We start from the raw sequence: 20,425 nt of genomic DNA, 5'->3' as shown, positions 1-20,425 counted from the left end.
TGAACAATCAGGTGGACATAATGATCATTGTTATTTTTTTAATTTTAAGCACATTAATATTCAGATGTGTAAATATGTGCACATACATGAGAACAGACATACATCTTCCAACAAAAATCTTTTTTAACTAATTATAAACACTTTCACTCTGTGCAATGTGCTGAATCGACTGTGGTTCAGTTTGGCAGTCAGAAATGATCGACTCCTTAAAATCGGGTCAAACTTTTCGTCACTCCAGCCAAAGCAGCAGAGGGGACGGGTGAATTGTTTCTGTGTGGGGGCTAAAATGGGGCAGGGCTACAATGAAGAAGTGGACTGTGATGAAATAGCCTGAGAGAGGAAAACACAGGAAGAGCTGATTTCCTGTTTAGCTACATGCTGTTTGGTGTCGTGCCAGACAGAAAAAAAATCTAATTGAACAGCAGAAGTTTGGGAAGGATAAAGTGTTAAAGTGATAAACTGGTAAGGAAGAAAAGGAAATGGATTGGCAGGACTGAATTTTAAAATATAAAACAGATGTGGTTTAATAACAAAAAGATTAAAAAGATTAAACACTTCCTTCCTGTCTGTGGTAGAATAACTTTTATTTTACTGCAGCACACTCATGAGCTCTGCCTCTCAAAATTAGTATATTATAATATAGAACCAAAAACAGTTCAATAAAAGCAAAAGTACAAATTTAAAGAAAGCATTATGAGGAGCCTATAGGCAATGTTGGCTGTTTTTTTCTATTTCTGAGGTTAAAGGAAGAATTAGGAACTTACACAAGAAAACAATCAAGCACTGCATGCAGAGCCAAAAAAGTGTAACACAAAATCAATATTAATTTTAAGTTTATTAAAGATGTGTCCATTGTACAGATTGAATTACAGTGTTAACAATGGCTTGCACTACATACTGGTGGCCTGTTGCTTAGAGCCAAAAACATAACATTTACATGGGAAGCAGCAAAGTAATCATCTAAATCAACACAGAGACAGAGTGAAAACTAGTCAACAGTTTTAATGAATCTTTCACAGAAAGAAATTAGCAATCACCAAATAGGATTTTCTTTAAAAATGCTGGAAGCAAAACTTGAATTTTGACACAATGATCTCATCTCCTTTTTTTCTTCTTTTTCAGAGCAACATACCTCCTCAAAAGATCAGGCGACAACACAACAGTCATTACTTAAGAGCATGCGTTCTGAGCATCTTTTTCCTCTGGCACAAATTACACTGGACTTCCCAAAGACAGTTTTCCGTTAAATAAAAAATTAATTCCTGACTTTCTTTTAAGTTAATCACAGTACACAGAGTATCTGTTATTACAAACAGTGACAGTATAACCAGGTGAATCACAATCAGTCAGATTTGTTTCTGGCATTCTGGTATTTCAGTACAAGACACATGAACATATACTTGTGTACTAAAAATATACTTGTTAATTTCAAACTAAAAATCTAATGAAGTACTCTGGGAATAAATCTTTATGCGATTTAAAACCAGTTAGGCAGTGGAAACATATCTGTTTTTGTGAACAGTTGAGGTTTTATGTTGGTTGCCATTAACGCCTCAAACCAGAGGCAGAACTAAAACAACTGGGTGTTTATTTATCGCTTCAGTGGTTGCGTGATGAAAATGGCAACTCTTAGTTGACTTAAAAAGAGATTTGCCTTGAGGCCTGAAAATGGGTGAGTATTTGAATGAGCACCAGCAGCAAGGTATTTTAGACAATATACTGATTCACAAGAACTTTGAAAAAAACTTGTATCATAGTTCATACGGTCACAAAAAATATTATGTTAACACCATACGCAGTGGTTTTCCCATTTTAAGTAATATAAATTAAAAGAGAGGTTTACATTAGGCATAAAAGTTGTTTAGTGGATGTTATTAGATAAGTGATGAAAATACAAACGTCTGATAACAGACAAAAAAAACCATATGTACAAACTACAAAAAATAGGCATGTTTCATACAAAAATTTTACAGAATCTGAATACTCTTCCTTTACTTTCCCTCTACAGGACAGATAAGTGCTTTACACGAAGTACACTAACCTGTGCAATATGTCATATTGCATTACAAAACTGAAAATATACTTAGTGTTAAATTAGCTTATGAAGCAATTGCATTGATGGGCATTAGTTATTAGAATAAGTAGAGAGATTCGTATATTACATTGTACGATATCACAGAATTTCCTTTTTTGTACATTTAAAAACAACAGATAGAAACAGACAGAATTTCATTGCATTGTCTTGCACTTGTCTTGAATATAGTCACTGAAGACTATAATATGTGCCATGGCCACATGTTTCACAGTAGCACGGTCAAAAGACCACACACTTAGCTTTACTTTGCAAAGGAGTTTGGCACAGGAGATTTTTGCATACCCTATTTGTGCTATTTTTGCATGCTCTGGATGGTTTTACCATATATAGTCTGCATTTTCTGGTGCAAAATGTCCACTGTACTTGAGGTCAGAAAACAGCCTTTAGCCAAATAGAATCTTATTTAAAGCTGTACTCTAAGTACAACTAATACTGCATGAGCAGAACAGAAACCGCAGCAAAGGACCCATCTAGGATTTCAAAGCTGAACTAAATTGGCAGTTTATGTTTTATTGTCTGCTATATAGGCAATAGTTGAAATAGTTGATTTACTAATTGATATCTTTTGGAATATACATGATGGGTGTAGGTTAAAGGCAAGAATGGTAACCAGTCGAAGGAATCAGTTAGTTCTGCCTTGGTGCCTTTAGAGAACCAACAAACATGTTTTGAGAAACATTTTGTTGCATAACAAAAAAACTAAAAAAATATAGTACTCATGCTGTTCGTAAGGTTTACCTATGTGTATGTATTTGAGTCAGTACACTTGCAAATGTGAGTTAGTTTAATTCCCAAACAGCTGCTGAATTTCATCACAGAATTGTTTCGGTTTTGTTTTTTTTGTTTGTTTGCGTTTTTAAATCTCTTTTCTTGCTTTGTTTTTCACTCAGCAGTCTTATTAGCAATTGATCCTAAGGTTGTTATTTTTAGTCCTCTGTTTTTATCTCCGTCTCCCTGACTACTTTTGTTATCACTCCTAAATGTTAGCACAGCTTGTTTCTGTGGGTGTACGGCAGAAAAAAAACAGTCATTTCCTTTGAATTAGTAGTCAGTTATTTTTCTAAGTATCATCTGTGAGTTAAGGAGCCATCTTGATTTACCATATTAGGAAAAGCTTGATGGCTTCATTCATCTTCACATTTATGCTGCTTCATGCTAGGTTCAGCAGTTTCTTCAGCTCATCTTGGCTGGCTGTGGGTCTTCCTCTCCCTGAATAGTGCCTTCAGGAAGTACTTTGTTCCAGTAATTGCATTGGTCAAAAGCATCAGAGTGAGGGAAGTCTGCTTCCTCACCTTGCATGAGGACCGGAAAGACATGATCCACCATATCACACAAACGGCCATAGCTGAGAGAGAAACACAAGACTTTTGTCATTTTTCCTGTTGGAAGGCAGAATTCAGACATCAAAACATCGCCATGCACACGGCACTGATGAAAATCAAAAAGCAACTAGGCATATAGCTTACGAGGAAATATTTGTTTTGGCATGCTCCTGCACCAGCTCCCCCTTAGGATTGACAGTGAAAATCCTGTTGAGTGGAACGCCCACCTCCTTATAGGAATAGACATCCTGAAATAACACAAACAACCAGCATGTTTTAAAAATCACTGAGGCCAAAATACGAGCGAGTAATCCACACTGCGGATGTCAGCGCAGTATTCTCACCGTAGCTCTGTTGCCAAAAGCAGCGTAGAATGGTTCAGTGTTTGGGTAGAAAAGGTGCTTGATGTCTGTGAGACACTCGATCTTAAACTTCTCGGGCTTCTTCTCAATCACCTCCCTAAACACAGCATAATATTGAACATTCTTTTTTTGTGTCCTCATTGTAAATCTGCCTCAGCTAACTTTTTTTCAAAGGGTACATCTAAGTAATAACCACTAACTTGTCAGAGTAAATACTTTTGCCGTTGTTTAAATATGCAAAACAATAAAATGTACCTGCGACAAAATACTTTAGGTTTTGTGTTAATGGCCAAAAATAATCTAGAGTAGAATTTTTCTACCCCTTGCTGTATATCTGACCTGTGCAAGGCAGAAAAAAGACTGCTTGGGCTGAGCAGCACTGGGCCCATTGGCAGCATGGTTCCCCTTTCATTGACCCAGTGGAGGTAACCTCTTGTCATATCAGCCATGCCAATGGCCCTTGCAGAACAGTACATGAATTTATATCCATTTCTGTAACAAAAAAAAGGAAAGTATGAGAGACAGAAACATAGCATTGTGCTTCACCCCAACATATTGTATTTTAGCTGGAGGAAAATAAGCATGAATAAGACAGCACTCACAGGCTGACTCTGTGGTAGAGCCGTGCAATACCCTGGTGTGTCCAGTCTTTACCCAGTGTAGGGAGGATGTGGCCCAGAGTGTCAGATCTACAGCGTAACATAAGACAAACAAGGTCACAGAATAAAGCTGTCCCTTGAACCCCAGAACTGTGTAAAGTCTGACTCCTGCTGGTAATATGATAGAACTGAACAGGATGTAGGCCACTAAGTGTTATTTCACACCTTGTAATGGTTCCATCTATATCGGAGATGACTATCTTGTCATCCCAGCTCCAAAGATAGATTGTGCCATGACATCGGCAGGTGCCTTGATACTGAGTGGTCACGCTGAACACCACTTCATTAGGACCCTCCTTTAGCTGCAGGCTAGCCTGTAAACACACAGGTGAGGAAGGTTAAGAAGTTTTCTTGAGGTTTTGGACGTATTTCTATTTTCACTTTGCCTCGACTGCTAAGTAATTTAAACTCTGAGATGGTCTTATTAAAGACAATGTATTATTGTTTGTTACTGTACAGATTTCTTCTATATGTAGTGAACCACATGAGCAACATATCTTAAATAAGGTTTAAGATATGTTTGTATTCCTGTTTATGTCAATAAAAGAAAGTGTAGAAACAAACACTGTACCAGCTGCTCTGACGTGAGCCGAAGAGTCTTCTTGTAACAAATGCCACCAGAACTCTCGAGGGGCTCTGACTGAAAGACTCCTGATACCTGACTGGATGATCTGTGGTCTTCATCGCTTGAGGATGATTCATCCTTCAGCCTGAATTATCCAAGACAAAAATACTCATATAAGATTAAACAACTAGGAAAAAATATGTCAATAGGTGTGGAGAGAAAAATACACTGTTTTAAAGTTGAACATCACCTGTTTACTGGGGCCATTGTTATGGAACTCTCGTCTTGGTCTCCAGCTGCTTCTGTCACTGATTCCTGAGGAACAAAAAGGTCAAAGGTCACATGTATGACCCAAGGAAGAAATCTGACTAATCCTTTCCCCGTTCTTCCTAATGTCCAGTAAATGATATGGTGAATCATAGATAAACAAGTTCACCATCAGCATATCTATCTGTGCACTTACTGACTTATAGTCATTGTTCCTGCTTCTCCACGAGAACCACCAGCGTCCTCCTTTTTTTGGCATCTTGTCCTTCATAATGTTCTCCACCGATGCCTGGAGACAATCATGCATATATAACTCAAAACTGACCGAAAATGTAACTAAAAAACTGACAAAAAAGAGAGAGCACAAGAAAGCACAAAAAACCTAAAAGGCAAAGTAAAATATGACAAACACCACATTTCAAACCACACTAAACTCCAGCTAACTTGCTTGAAAAACAATTAGAATTGAAAACAATATGCCATGCAAATAGAAAAATAGCAGATGCTAGATTAAATGAAAAGTAATGATGATGTTCATGGTTGGACTCAAGTGAAAATATAGGGAAAAAGAGAGGCTGAAGGAAAGGGTAACAATGATAAAGCAACAAAGCAGGCAGATAAAGTCATGCCCCGACCAACACATAAGCAAAGCCAGAAAACATCATACAGGCTGGGAAGGACTGGAGCCAAACAGACCAGGGAGGCAGTATGAGAAGAAGCCAAAAGCAGAAAACACATAACTCAAACACCAACACTTGGTAAATATAAACATCGGGTGGATGGTGAAAGAAAGAATGTGTTTAAATAAAAGGGAAAAATAAGAAGGGGGACAAAGACATGACATTAATCAAGTGTTAGGTCAATGAATTTACGATAACAGTCCACTGTGATATAGGACCGGCAAATATGCTATAAGCTCTCCCATGCGTCGAGTAATTTTGATCGGTAGCATGTAAGTTTTGTTCACTTGGGATAAATGGAAAAAATTTAAATCTTCACTTAGTTTTGAAATATTGATTATTGAAACAAGGAATGATTGTGAACACATTTTAGTTGGTGTTATCTTGTTGTATTAATGAGAGGTGGCTGGCAAACAACAATAGTGAACCAGAGTGAAAAAAAAACAGATTAAGGAGAATAAATTGTAAAATGCCAGAAATGCTCTGGAGTAAAGGTGGTCCATAACATTGCAATACAACAAACACCATATAACAAGTAACAATAATGAATACAACAGTAGATAGTAGCCAAAGTAATGTAGATTCATCAAAGCAAAGTGTGACTTTACGTATTGTTTCAGACAAAAAGCAAAACTCTTCATTTACACATTTTTATCGATTAAATATAACAAAACGTAATGGTCCGTCTTCACAATTTTTTAGAGGGCAGAGATTTGTGGCATTCATGTCGAATGGAAAGAATCAGAAGTAAATACTTGTGTATCACTGTGGTGGTCTTACCTGTGGCAATGGTTTCTGGTAGACCTGCATGGCCAGCATGACAGGAGCAGCTGTGTTCCAGTTGTAGTACCTACAACAGGTGACAGAGGAAGGTATTATGCACGCCTTCATTCTTAAAGACATCTACTGGCAAAAGATGGCTTACATATTAGCAAAAAAAAAAAAAAAAGCTTGTATATGTCAGACGCTCATTTCAAATAAAGAGCAGTAGAAGTACATACTTGCTTCCTATCTTGACCACAAGGTTAGGGTCATCAATAATAGAGGGGTTTTCAGAGAACTGTTGGTAGGAAACAGCCTTCTCCATGAATTGCTCTGTAGCAGGAACAGACAGAGGCAAGAACAAATGAGACAAAAAAAAATAGATCCGACTGATAAGATAGTTTTTTCATATAACTTATTTTTGTCTGTGTGTAATGTTAAAAATCAATTTATTTCTGTTTGAAATATGTAAAACATGAACAGACCTGCAACATTATTTATGAATATTGTTAAAGTTTTCAAATTAAAATATATAATATGTTGTTTTTAATTTCTTTACTAGCACATATAAGCTTTATCTCGACAACTGCAAATATTTCCTGTACATTATTTCACTATTATTATCCAACCTCATTCCCTTGAACATTCTCTGTCCCACCTTTTGTAATCTCCCTGTTATCAGTGAGTCCTCCACACAAAGAGATGGCGACATGAGGTAGATCACACACTTGATCCACCAAACTGTCCACGCCACTGTCCACCCCGCTGCTGCCCACTGACTGTGGGGATTGGTTAGCGCTCCGCACACCCACCATCATCTCAGAGTCCCCCTTCATCGAGCTGCTGCCTCCGTCACTGTGGAGGGAGAAATACACACACATGGATCACACAGTAATTCTTAATTCTATTATGCTATACTATGTAAATAATGGCCTAAAATGTATTTAGTACACTTCAAGTTCTTCAAGGCTAAATTCTGTTTTGGAATTGGAGTTTTCGAAGATCTTGAGAGGAGGAATATCTGTCTTCTCTTAGTTATAAAGAAGCTCAATGGCTGTTACCATGTGGTGACAAAAGTACACCTGAAAAAAGGTCTCCTTCTTTCTCGTAGCCTAGCTACCTCATTAATCTTCCTCATGCTATCAAGTTGAAATAATCTGCTATTATAAACACTTACAGTGAAGTAATAATAACTAGTTATAGAAAAAAAACAAACCTAATGTTATACAAAAATCATCCATAAAGTATTCTTTGCTCTGTGTGTCAGTGGAAAGGAATGCTGTGATCCCTGTTATGGCCACCAGAGGGTGCTACAACACATGCTGTACATACGTTTTAGGAAAGTAGAGAGCAGCTACTTCAGGCTCCAGTTCTGTAATGTCATCCAGGTAAATACCATCAGCACCCAGGTGTTGACTTCTCTTTTCTAGAAGAGACATTTATCAGTGCATAAAAGAGAAAACTCAGAAATTTAGACACACTGAGATCAAGATATCCTTTGTTTACGGGCAGAAAACTCAAACAGTACCTTTCCTCTTGGACGGTGAATCAGTCCTTCTGATGGGACTATTCCTGCTATCTTCCAAATGATCAGGAAGAATTCTCTGAGACACTGAGCATGTTGTCAAACTCTCCATCTGTACACATGACGGCCCAACACTTTCCACTTCTCTTTCTAAAGGAAAAAGCACAGCATTTCTCAAAGCATTTTAATGTGACGCTGTGCAAATTTATCCTGCTTTTAGATATTTGTACATTCAGTGCAAAGTTTTATTCTACCTTGTTCTCCCACAATGTGTCCATTTCTGTTTTCCTCTGTGTCTTTGTCCAGTGGTGGCACTGGACTGCATGGAGTTCCCGTGTCACTGATGGCTCGGAAGTGAGTGCTAGGAGACACCGGTATGGAGACAGCAGCGGCAGAATCCTGCTTCTGGTGGGCGGTCAGGAAAGATGGCTGTAAAAGAAAAACAAACAGTCAGTTCACACAATATTTGCTTTCTCGCATACATTTTATTAACCCCACCCCTTAGTCATGTTTCCTTATCTCCACTCATATAGGCTGAAGTCTTCACATTACTTTTAAAATAGATATGGCTTTGTTGGTTCTGATCAGCAGGTAGAATCAGTTCAGTTCAGAATCAGCACATTTGTGTGCATTTGTTTGACTTTGGGTGTGCAAACTATGCAGACATACTTTTGTGTAGTCCTCCAAGAAACTAACAGTGTGTAGCCTAATGTTGATGAAGCTGTGTGTCGACTGATACACAAAGTGGATCAGCATGAGTAGTAAAGGGAGCAACTGTGGAGCACAACCCGAAGGCGAGAAGCATGAAAAAACAAAAAAAGCAGCACGGGAAGTACAAATAATGGGTGCGGTGGAAAGTTTTCATTGTTTGTACACTTTATTTTACCTTGACTCTTTGCATGTTATAATGCAGTAAACAGCTACAACATGTAGTTATATGTATATATTGTATGTTATGACCATGCAGTTGATTTAAATGCTGCCATACCCAAAAGGCAAAGCCAACAGACACAGGTCACTATGTGATGCCATGTGTGGTTATGTACCTGGGCAGCCTGTGGTAACTCCCCCCAGGTCCATAGCATCTCAGGGTTGTCCTTAGATGGATTTGTTAGCTCTGAGTCACTCTTTGGTGTTGAAGACTGTGAATCGTCTGGGCTGCTGGAAAAGTTAAAGTCAAACATTTGTTTTGGATTGTCTGGTACTTCACAGTTTCAAAGTTACAAAGTTACAAAACGTATCATTCTTTATGCAAATTTTGAAAATTTGTGCATTATTTCATATTCAGTGTTCAGAGAGGGTGGAATCTAAGGTGATACCTAGTAGGAGAAGAGAAGTGAGAGGACTGCTGAGGACAGGAGATGGATAGACCACAGGGCTGAGGAATGGACAGAGTCTTCTTTATCAATTTACTACAGAAAGAATAAAAGACAAAAAGAACAGAAAAAAGAGAAGGGAAGAAAAGAGAGAATGAAAGACAGTGAATTGTGATTACATCTAATTATCATGAGGACAGAAAACATATTAAAATGTGCAATATGCTATGAACAGAATAAATAAGGATTTGATGAGAATAGTTTATTAAAAAGTTCAAGTGTGTGTCTGTCAGTGTGACAGACACACACTTACATCCAAATACCTCTGTGAATGAGACCAATCAGTGCTGGGGAGAATGTGGGCATTGGCAGTCGATCCCTGATCACCATACACAGGTCTGATCACAAATACACACATCCAGTGAGATGTCAGTCATGTGCACAAACATTTCATTTCATCATTAGTGCAGACACTGGTATTTACTATGTAAACAGTGTGTCGATGCAAGTCGTATCACATCCAAGAAACTATGGTATGGTCTTTTTATTTGTTGAAAATGAAAACAAAATGTCATAGGCTATTTGACTGTGACCACATATCACAAACCAGCCAAGGAAATACACCCATTAAAGTACAATATGGAGAATAAGCACAGACACTTTTTTTTTGCATGTCTTTAAGGGTTTCAGGATCATGTGGCAAACTTCCTAAAAAAGGCTTGGAATGGCTTCAGTAAGGATGACCCCGTGGGCCATTCTTTCAAAGAGACAGTGCGCGCTGTGGGAAACGGACAAATCCTTGGAGCAAGTCCAACAAGCAGAGCTGGTTTCCAAGAGGGCTTCACACATGAACACAAACATGCACAAACCTGCATGTACAGATAATTTTGCTTCTCTTTAAACACTTAAGAAAATTATTTATTTATTTATTAAACAGAAACTAATCTTAATTCCATTTAACACCGGTTAAAGAGAAAATTGGTCCTGGTTTTCAACATAAACACACCCCATTGATTTTTCTGATGCCTTCTCACTGTTTTGAGCTGTGCAGGGCTTGCTTAGACAAATTAAGATCTATCAATGTTTGAATATGAATCTGGTGAAAGCAGGTGGGCTGTTTGTTGTTGCCATTCAAATCTGATGAAACTACACCAACACAGCAGTCCTCATGAAGCACGTGTACTAAATTTTTCAGTGTTATATTCTTCTCTTACTAAGTAATTTTTCAACACATATTTTAATTGGAGATAAAGTGTTGGAATTTCAGGAGCGGGACCACACCTCCAAACACGCTCCTTCCGATTCTTATCTATATATGTTCCCCCAGTTCTACAAGCTGTTCATTCTCGTTTATGTGCCCCACCCTCCACCCCCTCTTCAATTCTTTAACTTCTTCACTTCTATTTAGTGCATGGGGATCTGCTACACCCGGGAGCCGCCACCAGGCCCCTTCGAGGCCTTCCCAAAATCGCAGCTCAATCCACGTCCGAGCCATTCACCTTTATCTACTAAAACGCTGTCAAACCTAAAATGAGGACGTGGGCCCAGGTAGTGAATATATACATACGTAATCTGTGATTTAAATGATATAAATAGAGGCCCAGCTTTTAGACAGTTCAAACAACCACTTAAACACATACCATGCATGAAAAATGAAAGCACACACACACAAACACACATAGGTTTTCCACTTAACACAGTTAAGGAATTACTGGCAGTGGTTCATCAGCTTCACATACAACACTGTGACAACCAACAAATGTTTTTTTTCCCTGTTAAATACCAGGCTGGCAGGTATAATAACCTCTCTTTCTTTCTCCCTCTCTGTTTCATACACACAAACATATTCAGACTTTCTCTTGCACGCACACACCTGCTGCTGTCCCCCTCCATTTCCTCATCCGAGCTCAGGTCAATAGTGAACATGTCCTCATCATCTGAGAACTCTTCTCCACTTTCCTCTCTCCTCAGTCCTGCGCCTCCTCCACCTCCCTCTGGCCGTGCCTTTTTCTTTCTCTTTCTCCTCTTCTTGTTCAACCCTCCTTCACTTTGCTGCAGTCCCAGATTCTGAACAGGAAGCGGGCTGCATGGGATGGAGTCTATGTGATGGGAAAGAGTATCATAAAAAACTGTTTAAGAAAATGCAAATTGTCACAAATTCTAACGCTGTTTTCAACGGGGCCTACCATGGTGACGAGAGTTGCCCCTGGCCAGCTGTGACTTCATTAACTCCTGCCCTGTTGACATGATTGGTGATGTTGCCAGGTAGGATGGAACCACTTCCTGTTTCCAGGGAAAGTGAGATAAGGTCTGAAATTACCAAAACTTGACGCAAGTCTTTTCTGCAGTACCATCTCTTGTGTAGACCACAGTATCTATAATAGCTGCTTATACTGACATGAGAAGTGCTTCTACTTTTGTTTTTATTATTATTATTATTGTTGCCTTATTGAGAACTCTTTGTTCATACATTTAATGATGCAATTGTCTTCTTTGGTTTAAGCCATTTGCTTTGGTTCTGTGACATTTATATCTGGAAATTATCTGGAGATATTAAGAATTATTACACAACAGCAAGTGAAAATTGCCCTCAGAACAGTTGTAATATAAAATAGATTGAGAATCCAATCATGTAGGACAAGATGCAAGAATAAAGTGGAGTATTTTAAGGTCCCATCACTCTCTCTACAGCTGGGGGTGATAAAAAAGCCTTGAGTATAGCAGGTAATGACCAGGCCAAATATGTTTGCTCTCTGACAAAATGTCATATCAGTCCATATTGCAGATAAGAAGATTATTCTATAAGGAAAATGAAATATTGCAACAACAGATATGGTCATTCCCACAGCCAAACAGCCGGCTAAATAATCTGGTGAAAATTTGAGCTCAGATTAGCAAAATCACAGAGATTTGCTCATCAGGGTTGCACTGCCAAGAGGCTGCCAGAAGAATAAACAGAGACAGAGAGAGAGAGAGAGAGAGGGAGGGAGGCGGAGGCATGATAAAGGGATGATCCAAACAGAGCAGACTCACACATGCCTTGCAGTTCACGTGTCACAGCACAGTCCAACACAGCACAATTCATTTAGATTGGAGTGGAAAAGGGATAGTACTGAGAATGTGCACTGCACAGATCTACTCTGAGCTCTATCCTCAGAGGGAAATATCAGCTCTAAAGTCAGTTTTAGTTCCAGTATTTAAATTGTTTTTGTTTTTTTACTCCAATCTGTGGATATTTCAGTTTCTCACTGAACTATAAGTGTTATTCCCACAAGAGCATTTGTGCACAAATATTAAGTTCTTAAACCACACAAGATCCACTATAAAGCAATTTGTTTATATGCCGCAAAATGCAGTGTAATAAATAAGATTACATTATTTATTACATCTGTGATATTTGCATTAAAGGTTTGTCAAATGCACATGCCATAAAGATAAAGACAGTAATAATTCTCTTTATGTGTCACCCTTTAGGGCACAAAATCATTAAGTTACATCATCAGAGATTTTTCTTTTATCAAAGCACTGGTATTGAATAGGTATTTCTGATGTTGTAGCATAAAGATGAGGATTTTTGGCTCAATTTTTGTGCATTTATTTGATCATGCACAAACCCCTGTAAACGTTACACCTTGAGAAACAGAGGTGAAGTGTGTGCAGAGTGTACATTTGGACTTGAGATGTGACAACTTAGACTGACACAATCTGCACAATCTGCGAGCTATGACCTCTTCGTGTGAGTGGCAAACACACCGTGCTGTGCTACCAATGTGCTATTACCAGCTAGAGGTTTTATGTCCTCATACTGCTCCTCTTTCATAATATGTACAGTATGTCTCAGTAATTTCTGAGGGCAGTCTGTGTGTAACAGACTATACAGTGTGTGAAATGGCAGATCTATAAATAGGTCTCCGGTGGTTTTCCACTCTCTGGAGAGAGAGTTATGTTAAGGAGAGGATTCGAGTCTAGACCAAAACTACAAGACAAACATGGTCAAACCGAATTTGCAAATAACTCTATGTGGGACTGAAACTAAAAGCCATTATTTTCTTGTCTGTATTATAGTATTGATTTACTAATAGCTTCTTCTCTATAAGATGGACAGTAAGTAATGGATGCACCATTAGATGGATGTAATCCTTCAGAAAAGGAATTAGAACCTCTCAGATTGCAACATATTCCTTTTCATTCTCGACCAGGGGAAAATGCGAGCTCTTATCGTTGCTCACCACTTCACAAGTAACATTGTGACTGCTGACAGATGTTGTTTGCCACAATAGATCTTCCTTGAAGTACCCCTCAACCTCAAATACTCCCATACTCTCTCCAACCTCCCATGAGACGTTACCTATCGCGTTACAGAATCTGGTTTCAAAACAGAAGGGAATGTTCCCAGATTATGCTGTTTCCTGTGACGTGTATGTGCATGTGCGCTGCAAATACTTCTCTGTAACACGGCGTATTACAGATACATAAAAAGCTAAAATCTGACAGATAAATTCAGCTTCAGGCGATTGAGGCAAACCAGTGGGTAAAGTCTATGGTTGAATAATGTGAGGCGTTTCTATTACAGATGCTCCAATTTATCAGTTGAACATTGTGTCTGTTGCCATTTGCCTGGAAGCAAATAAAATGGTGTCTGGCACCGGCAGTGGTCAATGTCTGTCTGTCCTCGCATGACACATTTGTACTGCGTAAATGTTCATAAGAGCTTTTAGACTTTAAAAACAAATTTCTTTGTTTCCCTGGCTGAAATGGGAAGAAAATGACAAAGTGTTGCCTGCTCCGGGCTAATTGTTGGAAGTAAGAAAACACCCTGTATAACATGTACAATGTAGCTCCATTACAGCTCCAAGACAACACAAAACACCTTTAGGCAAATGTTGCTGTGAATTGACACTATATGAATCAGTCATTCATTCCATTCAAATGTCTTTTTCTCCACCCACATATCAAAATTAGACAGTGACAGACTGTCAACTGTGTGTTTAGTGTTTTTATGGAGAGCAGTCTGACTGACCAGTGTTTGTCTCTGCTTTCTGCTTTCTGCTTGTCATGATGGTTTATTTCTGGGAAGCTAAACTCGTGTTTGCCAAGAAGATGCCACAGGAGGACAGAAGCACTTGTTGTGCCTTGTTATTGAGCCTAGTGTTTTCTGTTGATCTGCTAAAATGTTTATCTGCTTATCTAAAAACAAGCTGATAAGGTCAATGCTTGGATTTTTTCCCCCAAGTATGACAACACTAGGATACTTTATATACACGTATATAAATAAAAAATGTACTAAATTCATAGAAAACCTCATAATATTAAGAAATTTTGAAGTATATTTTACGCTCCTTAAAGCTGTGTGGTAAAACTGACACCGCAAGTGAGTCAAGATACATCTTTTTTCTTACTCTGGGCTTGTCAGGGCAGGAAGAGTAGACATTAAAACTTGGCAATTAAAGTAACAACAACGTGTAGTTGCAGATTAATCAGTGAGTGGTAAAACCACTGAGAATCGCTACTACCTAAGAGGGCAAATAATAATGTAGCTCCGTTGGAGCACAGCAATAAATCAAGCACTTCTTGTATATTAGTTCAGGCTTTATGACCTTCATATCTGCGAGTAATGTTCTGTGCTATTCTTGTGTGTGTTTACTGATTCAGGAGTAATGACTCTGTCAATCACTACTCACCATTTTGTTCTCAGTCTCTTTAACAAAGAAAGCCTCTCCATTTTCTCCCAGCTTCATGTGTAAGCTCACTGGCTCTCCATTAATTTCTATGTCCACCTGCAGAACAAAACAGAAAAAGAATTGATTAAGACTAATGCCTTGGACTTCATCAGCATTTCCTGACAACCTCCAGACTGGGATGTTGAGAAGACCAATGCAGTACCTTTAGGCTATAAAAAAAAAAAAAAAAAAAAAATCTGTTATATCATAATGTTATCATTAAGATACTGACTCATGAGTTTTAGTGATTGTAGTCCTGTTTTAATGATATAATGCACTGTTTTAGTTAGTGAGTATTTTTTTCAAAAAACATACTATAGCACTGCACAAATGAATGTAGATGAAATTTATTTATTTATATATTAAAATTTACATTTAGCTGTTGTGAAATATAAAATAGATTTTTAACAAGTGCAGGTTAGAGAGCGCTCTATGATCTCACCACTTTCTCACGTGACCGCAGCACACCCATCTTGCCAAAGCGGACGTGAAACGGAGAGCACTGTAAGGAGCCATCTGGCTGCCGGACCACAATGACATCTATACACCCAGACAGTGTTGCAGGGTTGAGCCCTCTGTACAGCTCCTTGACCTGCACGAACACCTGCCCCGCCAGCTGACCCACATAATTCATGGTTTGCAACTGGGAGAGAGAGCGTGAGAGAAGAAATATAGGAGATTATTCATCTGTTTTAGTCACGTTTCATGTCTTTAACGTCAAAACACAATGCAAGGCCATCTCGTTACATAATTACACATTAAGACACATTATTGATGTACTGAGTCCAGTTTGTGCCCACTCATGCCAGCTAACTGCATAATCTTAAGTGGTTTCTGGCAGGTTGCTGATACCTTAAACGAAGACAGCTTCATCATTCTTTTCTCTACTCTTGTGGTGCTTCTGAGTGCGGGGTATGTTTGTGGGTGTGACCAAAGTTGGTATATGAGAGCATTCTGCTTTTCAAAAAAGACAGAATGAGGGGGTGCGCTTCAGCATTATAAACTCTGAAGCGCATTTTCCTTTCTGTAGTGCAAATATACAGTCCATCAGGGATGTCTGGCATTATTATAGTACGGCAAACATGCTCTTGTGAGCGCGTCACAGACAGGGAAATGCCTTCAGTGTCCTCCAAGATTTGTGGTTGTGAGTAATGGAGAAAGGAACAGCAATCCATCTGTTATGAACTGAACAGCCTTATTAATTTTTTATGAATAAACAAGTTGATATTTCATGAGGCTTCTTCTGTTGTATTGTATGTTGCATTGTTGTATGTTCTATGTCTTTGCAATGTACAACCTAATGGCCCTACAGCTATGATGGCTTATTAATAGTAGCCACTATGTAATAGTCAATGTTAATTGTAACCAGATATTTCTAGAGAGAATGTTTAAAAATATATGAATCCCCTTTTGGTGAGAGGCATACAGAAGCAAGAGGGAGAGCGGGAAAAGGTTACGAAAGGGTGGTGAGGCCAGGTGTAACGTGGGTATAAACACATTCAAGAAAATTGTAACCACCTGTCACCTGCTTGTGCTGACTAAGATAGTGTCACATACACAAACATTACAGCACGCCCAGTCGGCAGATGGCTTCGTGCTTCAGCAAACTGTGCAAGAACGCTGATGATGAGGATGATTCATTAACGCGCATCAATTATTGAACATCACAGATTGGGGATCTTTTGTTCTGATGGCCTAGCTTTATTCTACTGCTCATCGAAGCCACATGAGTCAATCATCACACCCTTGGTCTAACCAGGCCACAACAATAATAACACACCACACCACAACACTGTTATTAGAATAACAACTACACGCTGTGTACCTTTCCTTCTTTTTTCTGCTTCTGCAGAGGAGTGTGGTAGAAAGCGGCTTAACTTCAGTGATATCTGTATATTGTACAAAGTAACCCATAATGCTGTTCATGGAAATAAAAATGATTAATATGTGTCCTAAATGTTTATTCAACATTCTTTCTTTTAACATGGAAAGAAAATAATAGGGTGGAATAGAAACTGTAGTGATAGTTATCGAACATACTTTGCAAATGAACAAATTTGAATATAACCTCATGGGAGAAAATACGTTCTTTTTGCTTTGGTAGTTTGTTTCAACATGTCAGTCTCTATGGTGTAATTTCGAGCATTACAAATGGGATTGGCAATAATTATTTGATCCCTTGACCCAACTCTGACTCTCTGGACCTCTTGTCCATTTATTTTCAACACCATGAATGTGAGTCCATCAATGTTCATGCCACAGACCTGACATCACGGTAAACAGACATTTCTCTCCGTTACTCTATCGCTCTCTCTCTCCCTCACACACACACACGCGCGCGCGCGCACACGGCCAAAGCCATGCCCAGTCCTCCAGGACGTTTCTGTCAAAGAGCCAATCACAGTGCGCCTCAATTACGTAATAACCTATCACGAGTCAACCCAAGGGGTCATTATGTGTCATTAAATGGACATGCAGCACAAGAAACAAAACAGTTAGGCTACAAGAACCTGATCTCAGTCACTGCTGTTCTTTTTCGGATAAGTGAGCAGCAACGCTGAGTTGCATTCACAGTGTGTGACCTACAGTCTGCTGAGGCTTATTTATAAACATAAAACATCAGTGGTCTCTCACCACAGGAAAGACAGTGTGGCCACCAAACACGGACAGGATAGCTGAGAGGTAATAGAGAGATTGAGGGATTTACAGACAGATGATAATGTGAAGGATTATCCAATTAAATCAATTTAATGTGACTGGAGCAGTCAGACACCGGGATTATTGTCTGTAACAAATGATAGCTAAATAAAACAAAAAAGGAGGGGGGGGGGGGGGTGTCTATATATTAGACACTTTACTAAATCACTATACCGTCTGAAAACGCACACCACGAAATAAAACCATAGATGCATATATTATACATATATACAAATATATAAACAAATACTGTCACAAATATTGTGGACATTTCTCTTATACAGGATGTGAAGAGAAGCTGCATCAGTACGGGATTGATAATTACGTCGTAGTGTCCCGTGTGGCCTCTGTGGCGACATGTAAACATCTGCACACGGGATGAGGCTCTGCAGTCTGCATCGGGGCTCTGTCTTCATTCAAACAGCCCAAGCAATATATAACACTTGTACTTCAAGAATACCTAAACCCCATGAAATGTCTCTCACAGCATGCTACAGAAGCAATGTCATCTTTGCTTACATTATTTATGGACGTCGCTCTTCCCTCCAGAATATTTCTTCCTTCCGAATTTTCCACTAAGGGTCCTCTACTGTTTCACAGCGTTAAGTGTCAGCGCTCAGTACAAACATCATCGGTAATATTCACACTCATACAGCTTTGTTGACATCTGATCGTGGCTTCTGTGCTCGACGCTGATATGCGTTTTAAATCGTATGCCGCGTTCACGTTACCTTGGAACTCGGACGCATGAATCGGGAGTGACGTCACTCCCGAGTCAGTGGGTTCCAGTATTAAAGTCTGGAAAACACTAAAAACAGGATTTGTTTTTACTTCTTAGCAAGGTACAGTCTTTTATGCACCACTAATAATACTGGAAAATACTTTTACTGTTTTTTTTAAACACATTTGTGCACAGAAGCTGCTCAGTGCTCCGCCTGTGGTTTATTTAGCGAGCACGACAGTGCAGATTACAAGTTTTACAGTTTTATTTATGACACTTCGGATTGTTAACTCGATGTTAATGGGGTTGTTCCGACTTCTCCAGTTGGAAGTCAGAGCTGACGGATCGTTCCAGACGAAAAATATGACTGCAAACTCGGAAATTCACACTTTCAAATTACTCTGGAACGCACCACGTGGATTAAATATTCCTCCCTCCACCACAGAGCTGCAACCTCGGACTGATCGATTGGCTGAGCACCAATGACGCCACACAATGTTTGCTGAACAGTTCCCTGAAAAAAATCAGTTATGACTATATTATTGTTTTGTCTCTGCTTGTGTTTACTGTTCACACTTTCTAATTCTTGCATTATACTTTAATACTTCTTAAAAAAAGAAATTACATGCAACAACTTTATTAATACATTCATTTTAAATCTTATCATAAGCCCCTATAAAGGTAATTAATTATGTTGAAAAGGGACCATTTGACCTCAAAACTCGTTGAAAATATTTCTATTTTATTAATTCTCACAAATGCGCAACTGAATTATAAATTTCAAAATTATATACTAATGTAATTAAATAGTACCTCTAATAATTATATATAGATAGCGTACTATATCACTTACTATATCTATATATAGATAAATGAATATATAAAATATGTAAATGCTATATGTTAGTGTAAATTCACGGGGACTTCTTGTTTTCAGTGAGAAAAGGATGGTCTAAAAACAATGCATACATAGCTGACAGTTTTTAACAACTTTATTTTAATAAATGACTGAATATCCTTTGGTAACTTAAAAAGTTTGAAAATCATTACATTTAATTAAAATTACATTAATTACATTTTACATGTGATGCAGCATCCTTCTTTGGAAACAGGGAGGATTATCTGAGACATTAAATAAGAATTAAGTTCTTCAGCAGTGATGACATTAATGTATTTCATGTTTTAGTTGATTGAAACGTCACATTCTACATATAATACAGTACATAGTAGAGTATTGACTGTAACATCATGGGAAATCTCAAATTACTTAGATATGGCATTATGAAATCACACTGTATTCATTTCTACTGAAATCTACCCAAGAGAAAAGGAAAAGAACCTTGTTCTAATTCTGAAGACATGCAAGTCTGGTATGAGCAGCCAAGGAGACAAGAATAGCACTGACATTCAGGCAGCTTGAAGGCATCAGCATTGTGCAATGTACTGACTGTATCTCAGTGGTCAAAAGTCTACCCATCTGACTGGAGAAATGAAACCTGTAAGTGCAGTTGCAGTTTATCTATCTAATACATTGCTAAGAAAAAAAAATTAAAGGAACACACAAAAAATCAGAGTGAAAAATTGATGCAGCAGTAGGCTAATTGATTTTGCCAAAATTTCTTAGCATCTATTTAAAATAGTCCTCAGGTTGTTTGGCCTCCGTATGCCTGAAAGTGTTGGGGCTTCTAATGAGACAATGGCTGGACCAGGGTATCACTGAGCTCCTAGACAGTC

The 20,425-nt window shown here is 38.5% G+C and overlaps 1 protein-coding gene across 4 annotated transcripts; it reads right to left on the bottom strand.

The window, feature by feature from the left end:
• Nucleotides 1–822: 822 nt before the first annotated feature.
• Nucleotides 823–18,687, bottom strand: lpin1a (lipin 1a). 4 transcript variants are annotated; one of them, XM_005458980.3, is made up of 24 exons: nucleotides 18,490–18,687; nucleotides 15,716–15,916; nucleotides 15,235–15,330; nucleotides 11,740–11,836; nucleotides 11,427–11,652; nucleotides 9,877–9,951; nucleotides 9,557–9,649; nucleotides 9,284–9,398; nucleotides 8,492–8,666; nucleotides 8,241–8,387; nucleotides 8,045–8,138; nucleotides 7,371–7,567; nucleotides 6,952–7,045; nucleotides 6,731–6,800; nucleotides 5,938–6,024; nucleotides 5,467–5,559; nucleotides 5,254–5,318; nucleotides 5,010–5,148; nucleotides 4,604–4,752; nucleotides 4,382–4,468; nucleotides 4,119–4,271; nucleotides 3,762–3,876; nucleotides 3,562–3,665; nucleotides 823–3,440 (listed from the first exon to the last, which is right to left on the bottom strand). In XM_005458980.3, the coding sequence occupies exons 2-24, from the start codon at nucleotides 15,905–15,907 to the stop codon at nucleotides 3,269–3,271; spliced, it is 2,835 nt and encodes a 944-aa protein (XP_005459037.1). In that variant the 5' UTR covers nucleotides 15,908–15,916; nucleotides 18,490–18,687; the 3' UTR covers nucleotides 823–3,268. The 4 variants fall into 4 exon arrangements, with proteins under 4 accessions (XP_005459037.1, XP_005459038.1, XP_005459039.1 ...); XM_005458981.3 differs by having other exon boundaries at nucleotides 9,284–9,395; XM_005458982.3 differs by lacking the exon at nucleotides 5,938–6,024.
• Nucleotides 18,688–20,425: the final 1,738 nt, after the last annotated feature.

This window comes from Oreochromis niloticus, linkage group LG1, assembly GCF_001858045.2.
Source record: "Oreochromis niloticus isolate F11D_XX linkage group LG1, O_niloticus_UMD_NMBU, whole genome shotgun sequence".
NCBI lineage: Eukaryota > Metazoa > Chordata > Actinopteri > Cichliformes > Cichlidae > Oreochromis > Oreochromis niloticus.
Note: the sequence above shows the minus strand (reverse complement) of the source record. Positions and strands in the feature narration are given on the sequence as shown.

Coding starts and splice junctions, on each gene's coding strand:
- lpin1a (XM_005458980.3), bottom strand. CDS start 15,907: ATGAATTATGTGGGTCAGCTGGCGGGGCAGGTGTTCGTGCAGGTCAAG. Junction 7,568..8,044: donor GCTCTCTACTTTCCTAAAAC/GTATGTACAGCA, acceptor CTCCCTCCACAG/TGACGGAGGCAGCAGCTCGA. Junction 6,801..6,951: donor GTGGTCAAGATAGGAAGCAA/GTATGTACTTCT, acceptor CACCTGTTGTAG/GTACTACAACTGGAACACAG.